The sequence below is a fragment of the Scophthalmus maximus genome, chromosome 14 (assembly GCF_022379125.1).
Source record: "Scophthalmus maximus strain ysfricsl-2021 chromosome 14, ASM2237912v1, whole genome shotgun sequence".
NCBI classification, from domain to species: Eukaryota; Metazoa; Chordata; class Actinopteri; order Pleuronectiformes; family Scophthalmidae; genus Scophthalmus; species Scophthalmus maximus.
The window spans coordinates 2,955,328-2,972,500 of record NC_061528.1 but is presented as its reverse complement, the minus strand read 5'-3'; the positions used below and the strand labels follow the sequence as shown (position 1 = coordinate 2,972,500).

General features: G+C 45.4%; 1 protein-coding gene across 3 annotated transcripts; it reads right to left on the bottom strand.

The window, feature by feature from the left end:
* Positions 1-1,028: 1,028 nt before the first annotated feature.
* parp4 (poly (ADP-ribose) polymerase family, member 4) lies at positions 1,029-16,964 on the bottom strand. 3 transcript variants are annotated; one of them, XM_035651008.2, is made up of 36 exons: positions 16,831-16,964; positions 16,167-16,313; positions 15,803-16,028; positions 14,889-14,973; positions 14,401-14,479; positions 14,212-14,316; positions 13,745-13,891; positions 13,475-13,612; positions 13,045-13,212; positions 12,587-12,738; positions 11,949-12,080; positions 11,458-11,556; positions 10,992-11,175; positions 10,732-10,873; positions 10,235-10,377; positions 9,935-10,066; positions 9,711-9,797; positions 9,451-9,615; positions 9,025-9,071; positions 8,764-8,845; positions 8,157-8,294; positions 7,882-8,071; positions 7,655-7,725; positions 7,396-7,583; positions 7,175-7,274; positions 6,477-6,647; positions 6,269-6,349; positions 6,063-6,143; positions 5,862-5,957; positions 5,573-5,773; positions 5,433-5,495; positions 3,905-5,208; positions 3,613-3,679; positions 3,393-3,495; positions 2,899-3,031; positions 1,029-2,165 (listed from the first exon to the last, which is right to left on the bottom strand). In XM_035651008.2, exons 2-36 carry the CDS (start codon positions 16,290-16,292, stop codon positions 1,958-1,960), a joined length of 5,634 nt encoding a protein of 1,877 aa, XP_035506901.2. In that variant the 5' UTR covers positions 16,293-16,313; positions 16,831-16,964; the 3' UTR covers positions 1,029-1,957. The 3 variants fall into 3 exon arrangements, with proteins under 3 accessions (XP_035506901.2, XP_035506903.2, XP_035506902.2); XM_035651010.2 differs by having other exon boundaries at positions 5,636-5,773; XM_035651009.2 differs by having other exon boundaries at positions 16,167-16,294.
* Positions 16,965-17,173: the final 209 nt, after the last annotated feature.

Below are 17,173 nucleotides of genomic sequence, written 5' to 3'. Positions count from 1 at the left end.
TTCCTGCATGGTTAAAGCATTATTTTATTTTTGTCAAAACCATAAAAGCTAAACGTCACTGTGGTTGTGTATAGAGACATATATATATATATATCTATGTATCCCCCCACATTAGTGTTTGTCCTGAGTCAGTGTGTCATTAATATCTTGCTGTGGTCTTTGTCTGTTGCTCATGTGATTTCTTATCCAACTCCCCCACTAATAAAAAAAATATGCATTTAAAAATAAAGTTCATGACAATTTTCATTTCCCCCCCCCAAACACTTGTGATACCATGGTGTAACAATACCATAAAACAGCTGATTTGGCTGTGAGCAGTTCTCCGCAGTCACTGGGTTCCAGGAAAGTTAAAGTGCCTGAAGCCTGTATTCTCTAGGATAACCAGCATAGGGTGACTCTAGTGACCTAGCAGATGTAATTGAGAGCATAAGCAATGTGTCAGTGGACAGCAGCAGTTTATATGAACCACAAAGTACATAAGAATTTACATATATATATTATTTTCCTGTAGCAATTGTTTACCTCGTGGCTCATATATTACATGTGTTTAGGGCATTAGAGTCGCCCTCTGCTGGTCATTCCAGAGAAAACAGGCTTCAGGCACTTTTCGGACAAAAATCAATGCACCTCTTTTTCTCCGACTCTTCACATTTCCCCCGAGACATCCTCCTCGATGACACTTGCCCCAAGAGGGAGGATAGGAGATCGGCGACAGACTGGGGACTGGAGAGAAGTGACCAATCAACGGAGGGGGAGCGTCAGCCACCGACTCCGCTTCCAAAGTCTGAAAACTGAACTTGTGGAGCGAGCGACGAGCGTGTCTCTTTCCCACGATGCTGCCTCACACCAGATTCTCTCTCCGGAAACGGAGACATTTGGTCGGTACTGGCTTCAGGTGCTCAGTTTATTTGGACACATCCACATTTCGTGTCGTCGTCTGATTTGTGGTTCAAGTGTAGTTAAACAGCCGACGATAGAAGCACAGACACAAGGGCTGCCACGACGAGTGCAGAAGTGAAAAGGCAAAATTCTTGGTTCCCAAATTTTCATTATTTATTTTCCAATAAAACCCCCCAAAACAGCCACAACCAAAATGTTAAAATCAATTAAAAGTAGTAATCGCAGCGGCAGGAATTATGTTTATTGATTTTCATCGGCAGGAATATTATTAAATGTTAGACGATTATGTAAGGAAAGTTACAGACAGAGCGAGGATGAGAAGTTTAAAAGTTCAAAGTAGATACTGCTGGTTTTGATTTGAAGCGACTGCAAATTTTAAAAAGCAGAAAGTACACATTTATGGTTATATGTATGTTTTTTTTTAAGAAAGTCGGATAAAGGATATAACTCAATTATGACCAAATGGATCATATTATTGACCGTTGGAATTTTCAATTTTCAAAGCAAACAGTTCCAATGGCATTATTGTCGTTTGGTTTTGAAAATCCTGTTTAAGACATTATGAGAGTACGACTTTGAGTTGCTTCTTCTAATCCTACGGCTCAGCGTTTCAACGCGAGTCGAAATTTCCAGTTTGAGAACCGGACAGGTTTGTCTTACTAAGTGACCCAGTTTTGTTCTCACGGTGTTTCAAAGCGGTTGCGATCTCTCGCTTATCAACACTTAATATCTGCTGACATGTGATGTGTAATGTAATATAATGTAACGTGTGTGTGTGTGTGAGAGGGTGAGGCAATTAACTCATCGTCGTGTTCGTGAATCCAGTCAGACGACGTTTGCTTCGTGAGACGGATCGTTTTTGCAACGGAATTAGTCACGAGAAGGAAAATGGACACACGTGACCAATGCTCAGATAATAACACAGGCACATGTGTGGACGCAAAACATTCTCCACGCCGAAATGCAACACACCAGCAGCAGCACGAAGCCTGGACTGTCGACACAAAGGCAGGTCGGGTCCACGGCTTCACGCTGTTTCCAGTGGTACTGGCCCGACTCAGTGGACCAGCAGAGGGGCGGCCGTCCTCCACAGGTTCAGACTGCTGAGGGGCGAGAAGGGGGGCAGGCCCTCGTAGCCCAGCAGCTGACGGGTGGAGGACTCCCAGCTCAGACCGAACTCCAGCCGGCTGTAGATGCACGGGTACTGCCTGTCGGCCCAGCGGACCCACTCCACTGCCCTCTTCACCTCCTCCCACCTCTGTGGCCTATTAAATAAATACAAAAATAAAATATATATGAGTAAGTTGTAACCAAAAACCAAACACAGCTGCTCGCGCTAGGTTGACCGGTGGAAGAATGTGCGCAACAAGATGGCTAGCGGCAACGTCGGCGAGATTCGGCCATTAAAGCCTTCACCAAATGCTAATGCTAATGCTAACTGTCTGCTGACACACTTGTCTTCCTCTCGTGGATGCTAACTGCTAATGCTAACTCTCTGCTGACACACCTGTCGTCCTCTCGTGGATGCTAACTGCTAACGCTAACTGTCTGCCGACACACCTGTCGTCCTCTCTTTGATTCTAACTGCTAACGCTAACTGTCTGCTGACACACCTGTCGCCCTCTCTTTGATTCTAACTGCTAACGCTAACTGTCTGCTGACACACCTGTCGCCCTCTCGTGGATGCTAACTGCTAATGCTAACTGTCCGCTGACACACCTGTCGTCCTCTCGTGGATGCTAACTGCTAACGCTAACTGTCTGCTGACACACCTGTCGCCCTCTCTTTGATTCTAACTGCTAACGCTAACTGTCTGCTGACACACCTGTCGCCCTCTCGTGGATGCTAACTGCTAATGCTAACTGTCCGCTGACACACCTGTCGTCCTCTCGTGGATGCGCTGCCTCTGTTTCACTAGGGGGACTTTAAATGAATTTACAAAAATCGATTAACTTCACTGTCTCTTTTTCTCGTTGCTGTGTGTGCTTGTGGACAGACCTGGGCTCAGAGGAGATGTCCAGACAGAAGAGGGTGCGCAGCAGTTTGCCTTCCTCCACTTCCTCCTCCCTCATCAGCTGCAGAACCAGAAGAGTCGCCAGCAGCCTCAGGATGTCTGCATGGGCCCTCACACCTAGACCACACACACACACACACACACACACACACACACACACACACACACACACACACACACACACACACACACACACACACACACACACACACACACACACACACACACACACACACACACACACACACACACACACACACACACACTTTTTATCTGAATGGTCAATACGACGCAGATTAAACCTCTTACATGTACGAAACCTAAATACAGTTTACAGGTTTTACGCTACATACTCGGGAGTACATTTAACACTGGAATTTGATTACTATTGATGTTTTTAGTGTTACATTTAGCAATTTTAAATCATTTTGAATTATTGCTCCACTTTCCGTCCGGGCCACACTACGAGAGTTCTCACCCAGAGAGAGGATGCCCTTGTTTTTCAGGAACACGTTGGCGAAGAGGTCGACGTCGACGTTCATGAATTCGCCCAGTTGCGTCGTCAGCTCCCAGTAGCCATCCTGCAATGCACAGACACAAACTACAGTTCGTCAGTTTCTTTTACAGAGCAATGCAAGTCACGAAACCCCCCCCACTAATTTCTCAGACAAGAGACAAAGCATCTTTACGTATCTCACCGAATTCTGCATCTGGAAGATCTTTGTCCATTTGAGCTTCAGTTCTTCAGGATCTATTGGTTTCCTCCTGAAACACCACGGTCACAGCAGGACACGTGAATAATGACAAAACAAGTTATATATATATATATATATATATATATACACACACACACACACACACACGTAATCCATGACACAACTGAGAGCAAGGAGCGGAACTGACCAGTAGTAGTATGGTGTACAGGAATTATTTTTTTGTTTTTTGAAAGTGAAGCGTATCTAAAAACCCAGTAATTCTTTCAGGACTCACTTGAAGGAAACTGGTGGAGACAGAGGATGAGGGGGCTTCTCGCCTTCTTGCCAAAAGTCTTGAGGAATTGCTGATTGTGGTAGCGGCAGTTCAACTGGAGGGTGACGTGGTGAACCCATCCTGTGCAGTAAAACACTCTCACCCGGTTCGTCACATATAAGATGTCTCTGGATCAATCCTGCCATGTAAGAAAAGCCTGTTGAAAGAGTGTCCTCTTCATCCACGGGTTGACCTTGAGGACGGACTTGCATTCCTTTAAATCCTGCCATACGAGCTGGTGGCACTATAGATGCACTCTGTATTAGAGAACATTCCAATTCTCCAGAACGTTGAGAACGTAACAGTCCAGACTTTGAACGGCGGCCCATACGGTAAGAGACCATGTGGTCAGAGTAACCCGTTTCCATGTCCAGACATGCATCCAGTGCAGGCGCAGGTTGAACAATGGGAGGTGTGGTGGCGCCGAAGGCCGCGTCCATTTCACGTGAAGAGGATGATTTGCGACGTGCTGACATTTTGTACATGGAAGTTCGCTGAGAGAGACTTCTGAGAGTGCGAATCACAGATCCAGGAGAAGAACCTTGAGTATCATCAGCTGCGAGGAGCGGAGTGCCAACCAAAGAAGGTGGAGGTGGAGGGATCGGAGAGGCTGAAGAACCCGTTTGGACAAGTGAAGATTGGTACGCAAGAAGAGGAAGAAGAGGAGGAGGAGGAGGAGGAGGAGGAGGAGGAGGAGGAGCTGATGGACATATACTTCCGAAAAGAGGAGAACCTTGGCTTGGCGGAAGACCAGCTACGACAAACCCTGATGCAATGTAAGGATGGGGAGGATGAGGTGGATGGATCAGAGAGTCTGAAAAAGTTTGGTCAACTAAAGATGTGTACGCAGGAGGAGGAGGAGGAGGAGGAGGAGGAGGAGCTGGTTGACGCATCCCTCCGTAAAAAGGAGAACCTTTGCTTTGCGGAAGACCAGCTGCGACAAACCCTGATGATGAAGATGGGTACGCAGGAGGACGAGCTGGTTGACGCATTCTTCCGAAAGAGTGCCTCACATGTCCAAGAGAAGAACTTGTTAATTTAGGACAACTTCCGATGGAGCTCAGTTTGTCAAAGGAACCAGTGGGAGTCGGAGGATGAGGACCAGGGGGAAGCAGAGTGTGGGAAACACTCTCAATCTTGTCTGAAAGACTTTCCATCACTTCATGTTTCTCTTCTATTGACCTGACAGACCGTCTTTTTTTCTTTTTGGGACGACTTCTCTCCTTCTCAGGGACACGCGATGGAACAGACCAGCTAGAGGCTTTCTGCAAAACATGAAAGAAAATGAGGAAATTAGCAAAACAAAGTCAGAACCCTGTTTTTTTTCTCTCAAATTAAACTGACCCACTAAACTAGAAACCCTTTGTTTAGGATTCAGTTGGCCGATTATATCGGCCGATTTGAGCCAATCCATCTAAATCAGTGTCAAATATGGCATTTATTTTAAAAATCTGCAGCTGCAGTTTGAGTGTGAAGGTACGGTACAAACCATTGGTGAATAATCTGAAGAGACTGGGGCCCATGACAGACAAAGATCATTTGACATTCCTTCCTGCAACAGAGAAAAATGCCGGTTAAGTAAATCCCAGCCCTCTGATTACACCACACACAGTCTTCACACTGCTGTACCTCCATGAAGTAACTTTCAACGTGGTCAAGGTCCAACACTTCCAATTCAAAACACCCTCCTACTTCCTCTTCCTCCTGTTCCTCATCATCTCCACTCTTCTGAGGGAAATCCCAGCTGATGTAGGGGAGCAAGTCCACATCCTCCTCCGCGATCAATTTGGGAATATCTGTGAAACCCTCCTCTGGTTGTCCGGCTGAATCCTAACACAAGGTAGACGACGAGACGTTAAAAACCACCTTTAAAATCCAGCATTTGACAAGTATAAATGTGGAAAAAAATTGCACAAACCCTTTCCTCAATGGCCACAAAGCTGGTGAACTGAGACAGAATGGAGAACTCTCTGCTTAACTCGACGATGAAGGACTTCAACTCCGCTTTCTTCCCCTGGGGGATAAAAGGAAAGAAATCCACAGCGACACGTGGAGCTCAGACTGGACGTCTATAGACTCCGGACAACATTTGGTTTCGCTCGGTGACACAAACACACACCTCATGTTCCGCCTCGTCCCTGTCCAGGCTTCCGTCTTCGTAATCCCTGATGAGGGCTCTTGCTGTGAGCTTGTGAAGAAACTGAACACACACACACACACACACACACACACACACACACACACACGTCAATATCTCCTCATCATCTCCACGATAAAGACACGACATCAGTATCAGCTGGATGAAACAGTCGTGATGAGACTTACTGTGCCCTTCGTCTTCTGCAGCTCACTTGTTGACACCATGGTCTTGAGCTCCTGACCGCTCAGGTTCCCGAGCAATGTAGCCTTCGTAGAATCATTGACAAAAAAAATATTTTTAAAAGTTCGTTGCACACTAATCAATATTTCTGACAATTGGCTTAAAGAAAACAAAGCCATTTGAAGGACGTCACACGCTGAGGCCCCGACGTACCTGTGTGCAGTGGGGCACAAACCCGTAAACAAGCGTGTGGCAGTCGTTGAACAGAGCGTGAAGCTGTTTGGGTGCTTGCACGGGAGCCGCCGCCGTTGGGTTGAACTGCTGCCACTTCACCGACACCGACCTGCAGCCCGGGGACGCGACGCGCTTCACCTGACACGCCACCTGTGGCCGGAACAGACAGTGAAATCTTTTTTTTTTTTTTTTTTACAGAAAACACAAACACAAAGGCCTTTATGGAACCTTTTCAAATATCAGTGCTTAAGTGCTGTGATATAAAGTGTTGATCAATTATTATTTCCATAAATTAAGCCGGGCAAACACTTTGAGCCTTTTTTTTTTAACCCGAATCGACGCAATTGGGTCAGTGTCATTAATTTTTGATATATGTCAGATGTTTCGGTAGGCCATCTTCAGGCTCTTGAATAGTTGCAACATGTTTACAAGTCAACTTTTCTCCCTGCGCCTGCGTTAAATGGCGAAAAACTGTGAAAGTGAAACCAGGACATGATGCCATGACGCATCATATGGACAGAAAACATGTAGCCCTTTGACAAAGAGTTTTTGAAAAGAGAGAGACACACTGCCTTGACTATATGTGCCAATCTATCTTCGACTTCTTTATCTTTAACAACATAAAATCAGAATATACTGTAAGATTACTAGGGAATAATTAGAGGCAGTTATCTCACCTTCTCTGCCCAGTTGTGTTTGGTTTTCATGTCAAAGAATTCGTAGGATCCACCCCCTGCCTGGGCCAGGGCTCTCAGCATGTGCCGATTGGCTGTCGGGCTGACATGACAAAGACAAACACAAACAATCTTAAACCACCGTTAGAAGTGTCTGTTTGATCGGCGACTGTGTACGTCGAGGATTTCAACCACCCCCGTGACCCGCGACCCCCTGTTCGGACCTGAGGCCGCAGGTGAAGAGGCGGCTGTGCTGAACGTCGTCCCGGAGCAGCTTCAGGGTGAACTCTGCGTTCTGGATGTGGCCGTCCGACAGCAGCAACAGGTTCCTGGTGCCGCGCGACGGAGGCAGCAGGCTGAGGGCGCGCAGGGGCCGCCAGAGCTCCGTGCTGCCACCCACCGGAGAGACGTTCTGATTGGAGGGAGAGGAGAGGATGTCAGCACCAACGGTATTACTCATAACATCTGCCAATCGTAGCTCACCTTGATGAAGCTCTCTGCCGCCTGACGGGCTTCAGCGAGCGGCTGCGCCGTCGGGAACGCTTCCGTGTGATCTGACGGGGTAAAAAACAGAACACAGTGTCAGGAAAATTACGACTTTGGTCATTTCATACTTTTACAAATGAGACAGTGAACGGGGTTGAACTATCAACAGAGTTTGGTTGGTTAAGAGACAACATTCACATGGTGAAAGAGATAAAAAAACTGACCTGTGCCGAATAAGACCACGTTGACTCGGAGGCTGTGGTGGAGGGTCTTGAGGACCTGGAGGGCGATCCGCTGGGCCGCGCAGAGAGACTCTCCCTTCATGGACTCGGACGTGTCCAGCAACAGGACGACCTCGTCGGACGCCGAGTCGGAGCAGACGTCGAAGTCCGGGTAGAAAACCAACATGCAGGCCTAGAGGAGGGAGACGGCAGGAGATTAAGATGAGAAAAAAACACAGTGGCAGACTGAGAGAGAGACAAACTACTAAACGACTAACCTGGCTGTCCTTGTCGGGGTGTCTCTCCACCCACATCCTGGGCAGGTGGACTTCAGACAGACTGACAGAAAGCTGAAAACCTTCCGCACCCATCACCTGTCCTGGCAGCAAACTCACTACTGCCTTACAGTCTGTTCTCTGTGGGATCACACACACACACACACACACGCACGCACGCACGCACGCACGCACGCACGCACGCACGCACGCATTCACACACACACGCACGCACGCGTGAGCAATATCATTTTTAGAGTATTTTGAAAAATGATTAGATCATTACGGGAGTATTTTGATTAAAACAAACTTTCTATTGGTATATTTCTCAATTTACAATTTTTTTTACTGTATGCAGATTGTACAAAGTTTCAATATCAAAACTTCTTTTCTGAAATGTCTGACCTTTTGGATATTATGGCATTCACATAATTTTAGTAATTTTTTTTTCTACATTTTGCTTGATTTCCAAACTTATCCAGACATTTTTTTTTTTTTTACTTAAACTGATTAAAATTAGTCAACTTTCCTAACTTTCTGATTAAGAACAACTGGCAACCAGGAAACAATCGGCATTATCAACATTTACGATGTGATTCTATTCCATTACCTTGATCTTGACTTTGTGAGTGATGCACTGCAGGCTGCTGATTTCATTTGGCATCTCCACCGACATGTCCAGGGTGAACTCTCTGAAGTGAAAAGAAACAAAACTTTGGACACAGACTCGATCTGAACACATTCAAGTGGGTATTTAAAAAAAGAAAGAAATTCCATAAGGATTTATGAGGTTCACTGAACAAGGATCTCAGCATTCAAAAAAAGAAGTTAAACAGAAATCAGAATAAAATTGTCAAATCATATAACAAACCTTGTACTTGCTGCCTCATCAGTCACACACACCTTCTCCACAGTGACCTGTTGAGTGACGCAAAACGCACGCGCGCCCACACACACACACACAAAACGTAGTTTTATGAAAAAAAATGTTTCACCATTTTATGACATTTCATAGATCGAACAACTATTAGATTTTTCGAGAAAATAATCTACAGATTAATCGATAATGAAAATAATCGTTAGTTGCAGCCCTAATGTGCTGACATTTTAGTGCTTTTACTGCTTTCTTTTCACATGTAAAACAAAAATAAAACAAGCACAGTCAATTTTAAAAAGTATGATATTACGCTTCTGTGTTCGTATTCTCATTTAAGCCATTTCTCACTCCACCGACCGTCTGCGGAAAAAACAACTGACGCACTTTGTGGTGGCGGGATCCTGTGTTAAGTATCCTTACCTGCGTGGTCTGGTTGAGCGCCGCACTCTCCTGCCACGGGGCCACGCTCCCGGGCAGCGAGAAGAGGATACTCCCGTCCCGGACGATCAGCTCGGACACAAAGGTCACTTTGATGAGCACACTGGCTCCGGGCGGCAGGTTGCCCACACTGATGGTGAACACGTCCTGCGGGGAGCACAGAAAAAAAGAAAGAAAAATATGTCAAAACCAGTGTAGTGGTCGTCCATCTTTATTTAAGGTCTGTTGGGGTGCTGGCATACGGGGGCGTCCTGGTCCATGAGATACGCTCCGTGGCCCTTCTCAACAGCCTGCCTGTACTCCTTGCGAGCCGTCTCCTTCTCCTTCACCTGTGAACAAAACACACACGAAAACAAGTTGAAATTAGTTTTGCTATTGATCCCTAGTGCTAGTTTTTAACCGGTGTGTTGTACCAGTGGGTAGAGATCACTAAGCCACTTAGTGACATTTACCAAAAATCCGTTACCTTTCCCACCACGTGTTTCCCGTTGATGAAAGCTTCGAATCCACACACTGCTGCCGAGTCGTCCAGTGGGAAGACGTACTTGGCCTCAATGGGCAAGGAGCTCGTGTTGGTGTACTTTTGGAAAATGATGACCTACAGGAGGAAAGTACAGAGGTGAGCCAATGAACTGAGTGCGTAGTAAAACATTTTATATCCACTAGTCTGATGCATTTTAGTAGGAGGAATAAAATCAGCTGTCAAATCATTCAACAAAACAGTAAAAAAGGGAGGGAGGAAGTTGTTGTTTTTTTATTTCCCCACCTGAGAGAGCAGATCCATCAGTTTGCACTTCACGTGGACGGCCTGCAGAGGGAGCCGCTGACCAGAGCTGTCCAACAGTCCCACCTTCACGTCCTCCAGAGGGTTTTTAATGACTTCAACTCCGTCGTCCTCCAAACTCAGCACTACACACACACACACACACACACACACACACACACACCACACACACACCACACACACACACGCACACGCACACGCACACACACACACACACACACACACACACACACACACACACACACACACACACACACACACACACACACACACAAATGTGGACAATTCTATAAAATTCGATATATATCATCACTGAATGGACATCAGATAAAAAAATATTAAAAATACCGCACGATTTAAAACACAACCCTAATCTGAATTTAACATCTGTTTCCATTGCTAAATCAACTTATCCTTCATGTTATGTTGTGTTTCATTACTTCACGTTCTTTGATTTACAACATATTTTAAAGACTCACCCTGGTCGGATGGAGGCCGCCCCGGCTCGGCAGAGGTGTCGACGGCAGGACTGAACTCTCTCAGCTCTTCCCCCTCCATGCTGAACTGTACCACGTACTTAAGCTTCACTTGATCGGGACCGTACACCACGTACTCGTCATCCTGGAGCACAGATCACAACTACTACTGTTAGAGTGCACACAAGGAACAGATGAATAACAGTAGGATACGATACAGAAATATAAAACACACACACACACACACACACACACACACACACCTCAAACTCGGAGGGAGTGTGCCGGGTGCAGCCGACTCCGTGCACGCTGTGGTGTCCCTCGGGGGCTTCGGTCAGCGTGGGGTCCCTCTTGCGGACGTCCCGACAACTTCCCAGCGCCACGTCGCAGACCAGCAGCAGCCGCGAGCCGTCGGTCGTACTGGGCCTGGAGTATTTCAAACTGGTTCTGAGGATGGTAGAACCAAAAGACTTGGTTACTGTAGACGATGTCATCATCATCATCGTCTTCTACTTTTAAATTTCATTGTTATGGGCTGACGAGTTATAGACAAGTTGACCCATATGTCTCATGTTGGTGATGGATATTTATTTCACCATCTGCTTACATGGAGGAGGCGGGGTTTATGACCTGTCCTGCAGCTGGCCAGCAGGGGGCGATCCAGATATTTTGGCTTCACTTTTGGTGGAGCTGTCATGTCATGTCATGTCACTTTCATGCTCTACCAACCTGATGGCATCGCTGAAGTAGATTCCACTGCCCAGGTTACCGATGTCTGTCCTCTCTATCCCATGATGCTCCACTCCAGCACGGGGCATCAGCAGACCACTGGAGAGAGAGAGAGAGTGATTGAGTTACAAAATAAAAGTTCAAGGCAGGTTTCAATGTTGTTATGTTGAAGATATGTAGACAATATTGTCAATATTTCCATCAGTTTTTTTTTTTTAAATGATAGAGATAGTGAGAAACTAATTTTATTCCTTGAATTGCATTTTATTTTCCTGTAACACACCACTAATGTATAAAATTACATCACACACAAATTATTGAATCCATTCTTCAAACCTTGGTTTTTCTTTAAACTTTAGATTAAAACAGGGTCAAGGTTGGATTCTTAGAGATAAGACACCAGGCAATAATGTACAGTAAGTCAACACATTGCCACATTGTGTGTGTGTGTGTGTGTGTGTGTGTGCACGTGTGTGTGCGTGTGACCTCACCGAGACAGGATTCCTACAAAGTTGCTGGGGCTGGAGGAATGAAGAAGTGTCCTGACGTTCCCGAGCTCGCTCTGAAACGTCTGAAGCTCCATCCCCCTGGCGACTCGCAGAACCTTTTGGATCTTCACTTTGCTGCAAAAGCACAGATGGAAAACATCGGGCAGTGAGTTGACAAGGACATCTGAAAGAAACTAAAAAACTAAAACACACCTCCATCAGTACTCTCTGAAATTTATTATCAATGTCTTTATATCACAGTTAATTTGAATGGCATGCTATTAACGACTGTAATTTCCATATCTTGTGAAAAGCAATGGTTGATTTGGATTAAACTATATTCAACTTTCATTAAGCATTAAACTTAAAGATTATAATTTACCCAGAGTTCTGTCTCTGAAGTCGACAGTTATAGATTTAACTTATTGTTTTGGTTCAAAAGTGGAAAAAAAACTGGTGCAGAGAAAGTTTGTTGTGACTCTCGATTTGTCGTTTGTCTCATGAACCCACATATTAACTGACAAATTGCATGATTCTTTATTAATATACCTTTTTTATTTTACCTGTTTCTGTTATGTTACGTTTTATGTCTAGGGCTTTGTACATAGCCCTGATGTTCTGCGGCGGCACTGTAACGTTACCTGTGCTGCAGCGGAGTGGTCACGACCTGGAACTCGGAGCTGCCCGGGGGAACCGTCTCGATGCTGCACCTGAGTGCACGGTACTTCCCCACACAGGAGGGGGCGGGGCTCCGCAGAGACATCTCACTCACGTTCAGGACATCTCGGATCAACTGGACGAAACAGAACAATTTGTCTGCATTTAAGCCTGGGTGTGCGCAAACTTTGGAATGACACCTTGGTTGTTTTTTTTGGGGGTTGTTCACAGAGCCTTTTCACTGCCCTCCACAATTCGGGATTCATTTTTTGATACTGCGAGCAGCTTCCTGAGTTCCTTACTGCATTGCATTGTGGGACAATAGTGTCCATCAAGAGTAGACTCTTTGAAAATCTGCAAAACCAAACGTGTATATGCACATGAAAGTCTGTGTTTGATTCTGTGTGTGTGTATGCGTGTGTGTGTGTACTTTACGTGTTACCTGACAGAGGTCCAGTTTCTGAGAGATGACCTTGGCGTCGGGAAGCTGAAGGTGGACACGGTGCTGCAGCAGGACATAAAACTCCTCCAGGAGTGATGTCACCTCGGTGCGTTTCTCCTCCTTCAGCTTCTTCTGAGCCTGAAGCAACAAACCCTCCGCCCTGCTCACCTACACACACACACACACACACACACACACACACACACACACACACACACACACACACACACACACACACACACACACACACACACACACACACACACACACACACACACACACACACACACACACACACACACACACACACACACACACACACACACACACACACACACACACACACACACACACACAGACGAGCATTAAAAAAAGTGTTATTCCAGTGACATTCAAGTCTTTTCTGTTAATTAACAGAAAAAAACCTTACGTCATTGAGGCTGAGCTTGTGGACGGGAACTCTGAGGGTGACGGAGAGTTGGCCCAGGGCCTCGGTCCACAGCAGCTCCACGAAGACGGCCACCTCCTGCGATACGCTCCCTGTGTTCAGGTTCTCCTCCAGCATCAGCTGCCGGTCAAACAGGGCACATGTGTGTGTGTGTCAATCAGCTGATCAACTCATTATGTTCTTATTCTCAAGCGCTCGATCTTTTTCTTGCTTTGGATGAGACCGTCAGTAAACTGTGAGAGTGTGTCGGACCTGCTGCAGCACGGAGGAACCCAGGGCCCGGGCCTGAGGAGGGAGGCTGCCCCTCAGCTGCAGACCGGCGGCCAGCGACATGTCTCTCAGCGTGTGGTAAACCTCGACAGCTTCCTCCGAGGTGGATGGAAACACCAGCGTCTCCTTCTGTTGGCACATTTTTTCAAACATTCAAGTCATTTTCTGACCTTCAGTCCTACATTTTTATTACTTGTGGGCCTAAAAATACAAAGAAAAAAACAGAATATTTCAATGTGACGGGAACAAAAAGTAATTCCAAACTCAAGAGGTAAAACTAAGAGACAGTGAAATGAGAGTCTGTGTGCCGAGGTGACTGAGATGACTCTGTTGTTTTCTATATTAAGCTCACGACCTTCATCACATTTTGCCAAATTTTGCTGACGAGGGACAAGGTGTGAGCGAACACGCAGGACGAACAGTGACGTTCGGAGACTTTCCATCTGTACCTCGACTTCTACATCGTTCTTCCAATTCCTGACCACGCGGTAACGCCGTCCACTCTCTCCTCGGACACTCTGCAGCTCCAGCACACACCAAGTGTTGCTGTTTGTCTTCAGGAAAAGAAATCATGTTATAGAACTTATAGAAACAGGATGACATTAGTAAAAGTAACCTTTAAGGAGCAGCTGCTTTACCTTTTCAAAGATTGAATATTTTGCAACTTGAAAATGATCCGGATACGGTGGATGATCAGAATCGATTTCGGTGTATATTCTGTGAAATTCAATTTGACAACAAAAGTGCAAAGATCAGCGACAGTCCATGTTTTATTTGGGGGAATACATCTTTTTGTATTGGTGTAAGCAGTGGTTCTCCTCCGACTGCATCTCAGAATGGATAACAGGAAATTTAAAACTAGCGAGTTTTAATTTGAAATTTAAAGTAAAGTTTACATGAAATAGGAGCTTAAATAATTAGAAATGTTTACAGTATTGCAAACAGCAATATGCTGCCAAGGAACTTGATAAAGGCTCCATATGTTTTGTGTAAATATATACAAAGGTGTAATACTTAAATAAAATACTAATAGATTAGAATTAACATAAAATACAACTGAACCGTTAACCCTCTGTACCATCAATTAATGTGTTTTTTTGCACTTTTCCCATCGGTTTTTCCACACCTGTACTTTTCCAGGACACGTCTGCTCCTCTGTGGAGTCTGTGCCCTCGGAGTCGGACCGGCCACGGGGTCCATGGGCTCGGCAACTGCAGAGAATTTATGACTCGGTCAAACCTCACGTCAAATGTTCTGCAGGGAACTGGTTATGCATTTTAAAACCCATGTGAATAATGTGACAAAAGGGATTTGCCGCACACAAAACACTGCTGCGGGTTTTTGAATTAGCACTCAAGAACATGTAAGAAGTAACGAAAGCCGAGTACACCTCAACGAGCAAACACAACCTTTGTCTGACCTATAGACGCCTACTGTAAGTTACTCAACCTGCTGCTATCACACTGCATCAATGTGGAAACAGAAGAGGGAGGGGAAAAAATCTACTGAGTCAGATTTGATGAGTAAACACACACACACACACACACACAGACCTGTGTCTGTACAAATAAAGGCGAATGACTCGAGTGTGTGATCGTGAGTCACTGCGCTGGAATTAGGTGGAGGACTGGTTTGGATATGGTTTCTGTGACTGCAACTGGCTGAAATGTACACAGAAGAACAATTAGCATTTCACATTCCCCTTAAAGGTACTGTACGACTGCATGAACAAGCCCACACTGCACAGTTTCAAACAACCCAATTCACTTTTTAATTTTTAAAGTTTGACATATAAACGGATATAAATGTGTATCTTCAAAATCCAGAATTAGGGGGAAGGGGAAATTACTACCGCAATTACAGAGGAGGACTATGTCTTATGACCTGCACTCTAGCCAGCCACCAGGGGGCGATCCAGATGTTGTAGCTTTACTTTTTGGGAGCTGACATGTCTACGTCATGCCTATCTTTATATACAGTCTATGGTTTTGTGTTTATATACTGTATATTTGTATTCTGTGAACAAAAAAGTTATTAAACCTTGACGTGAGAGTGGAGCAGGCCTCAGTGAGGACAGATGACGAGAAGGTGAGGAAGCAGCGGGAGGGGAAGTGTCCAGTTTGTACTCGTCCACGGGCAGGAGCACTCCTCTGTCCAGACAGCCATACACGTAATCCACCCCGACCACGGGCGTCCCGTACTTCTGGATGCTGCGCAGCCTGTTGGTGCTCAGCTTGGACACATCGCTGGTCACTATCAGAGAGCACTGTGGGAAACGCAGGCAGGACACAGGAACGCAAGTTGTGATTTTTATAAGAAACATGCAGCATTCTTTGCTGCCATGGTGTCTTTGTCGCCTGTACCACTAGGGTACAGTGGTACAATGACCACATGATCCGCCGACCTGTTTGTTGACCACGAAGGAAACGCTGCCTCCGTTCTCCGTCACCGCCGACTGCAGCTTCTTCTTCTCCTTGAAGGACAGAGTCTTCAGGTCCAGGAGCACGGAGCAGCTGTCGAACACCGCCATGCCTGTGAGGACGGGACACACCTGGGAAAATAATTATACAAATTTGACAGTGTAACACACACACACACACACAAGACTTAAATTCATTTCCTGGAGTCTTAGGAACTTAACTTTTGTCCCATTGGCTTTTAATTTGAAAATACGTCACTGCAGCCAAGTGTCAGTCACACACACACACAGAGACACGCACACACACACACACACACACAACACGCACGCACACACACACACACACACACAACACAACACGCACACACACACACACACACCTGGATTGCTGGGAAACAAATGCGGAAGTACACCTTTTAAAAAAAACTGCAACGTGCTTTGCCCCAGTGTCAAATTAGTTTTGTGACGCATTTTGTCTTTTATAATAACGAATGACAAGAAGAGTAAAGACACAACACGAACATAGAATAAAAACATTTCAACAAAGCTAACGTCCGGCACAAAGTGCACAACTCAACATGTTTAGCTAGCTGTGACGCAGCGTTATAAATCATATATATAAGAAAAGAAACGGGGGTCTTAATCTTACTGCAAACGTCAGGGCGACTCTGCTCTGGTTTCTCTTGCAGCTGTTGTCAGGAAGTGACAAGATGAAGGAGTGGAAGGAAGAAATAAAAATAAAATAGAGACGTGCAACAGCTGCGTGTGTCCGGCTATGTCAACTTCCGGTGTGATTTCAAAATAAAGGCGGCCACATTGAGCTCACTCACAATCTAACTGCGGAATAATTCAATTCCTTCTGTTGTTTTAATATCTACATTGAACCCGAATGATGATTTTCTCTATATGCATTGTCAAAAGTCTGATTTGATTAGATTTTTATTTATTTTGAACCATTAACAACAACACCAACAACAACAACAACAACAAAA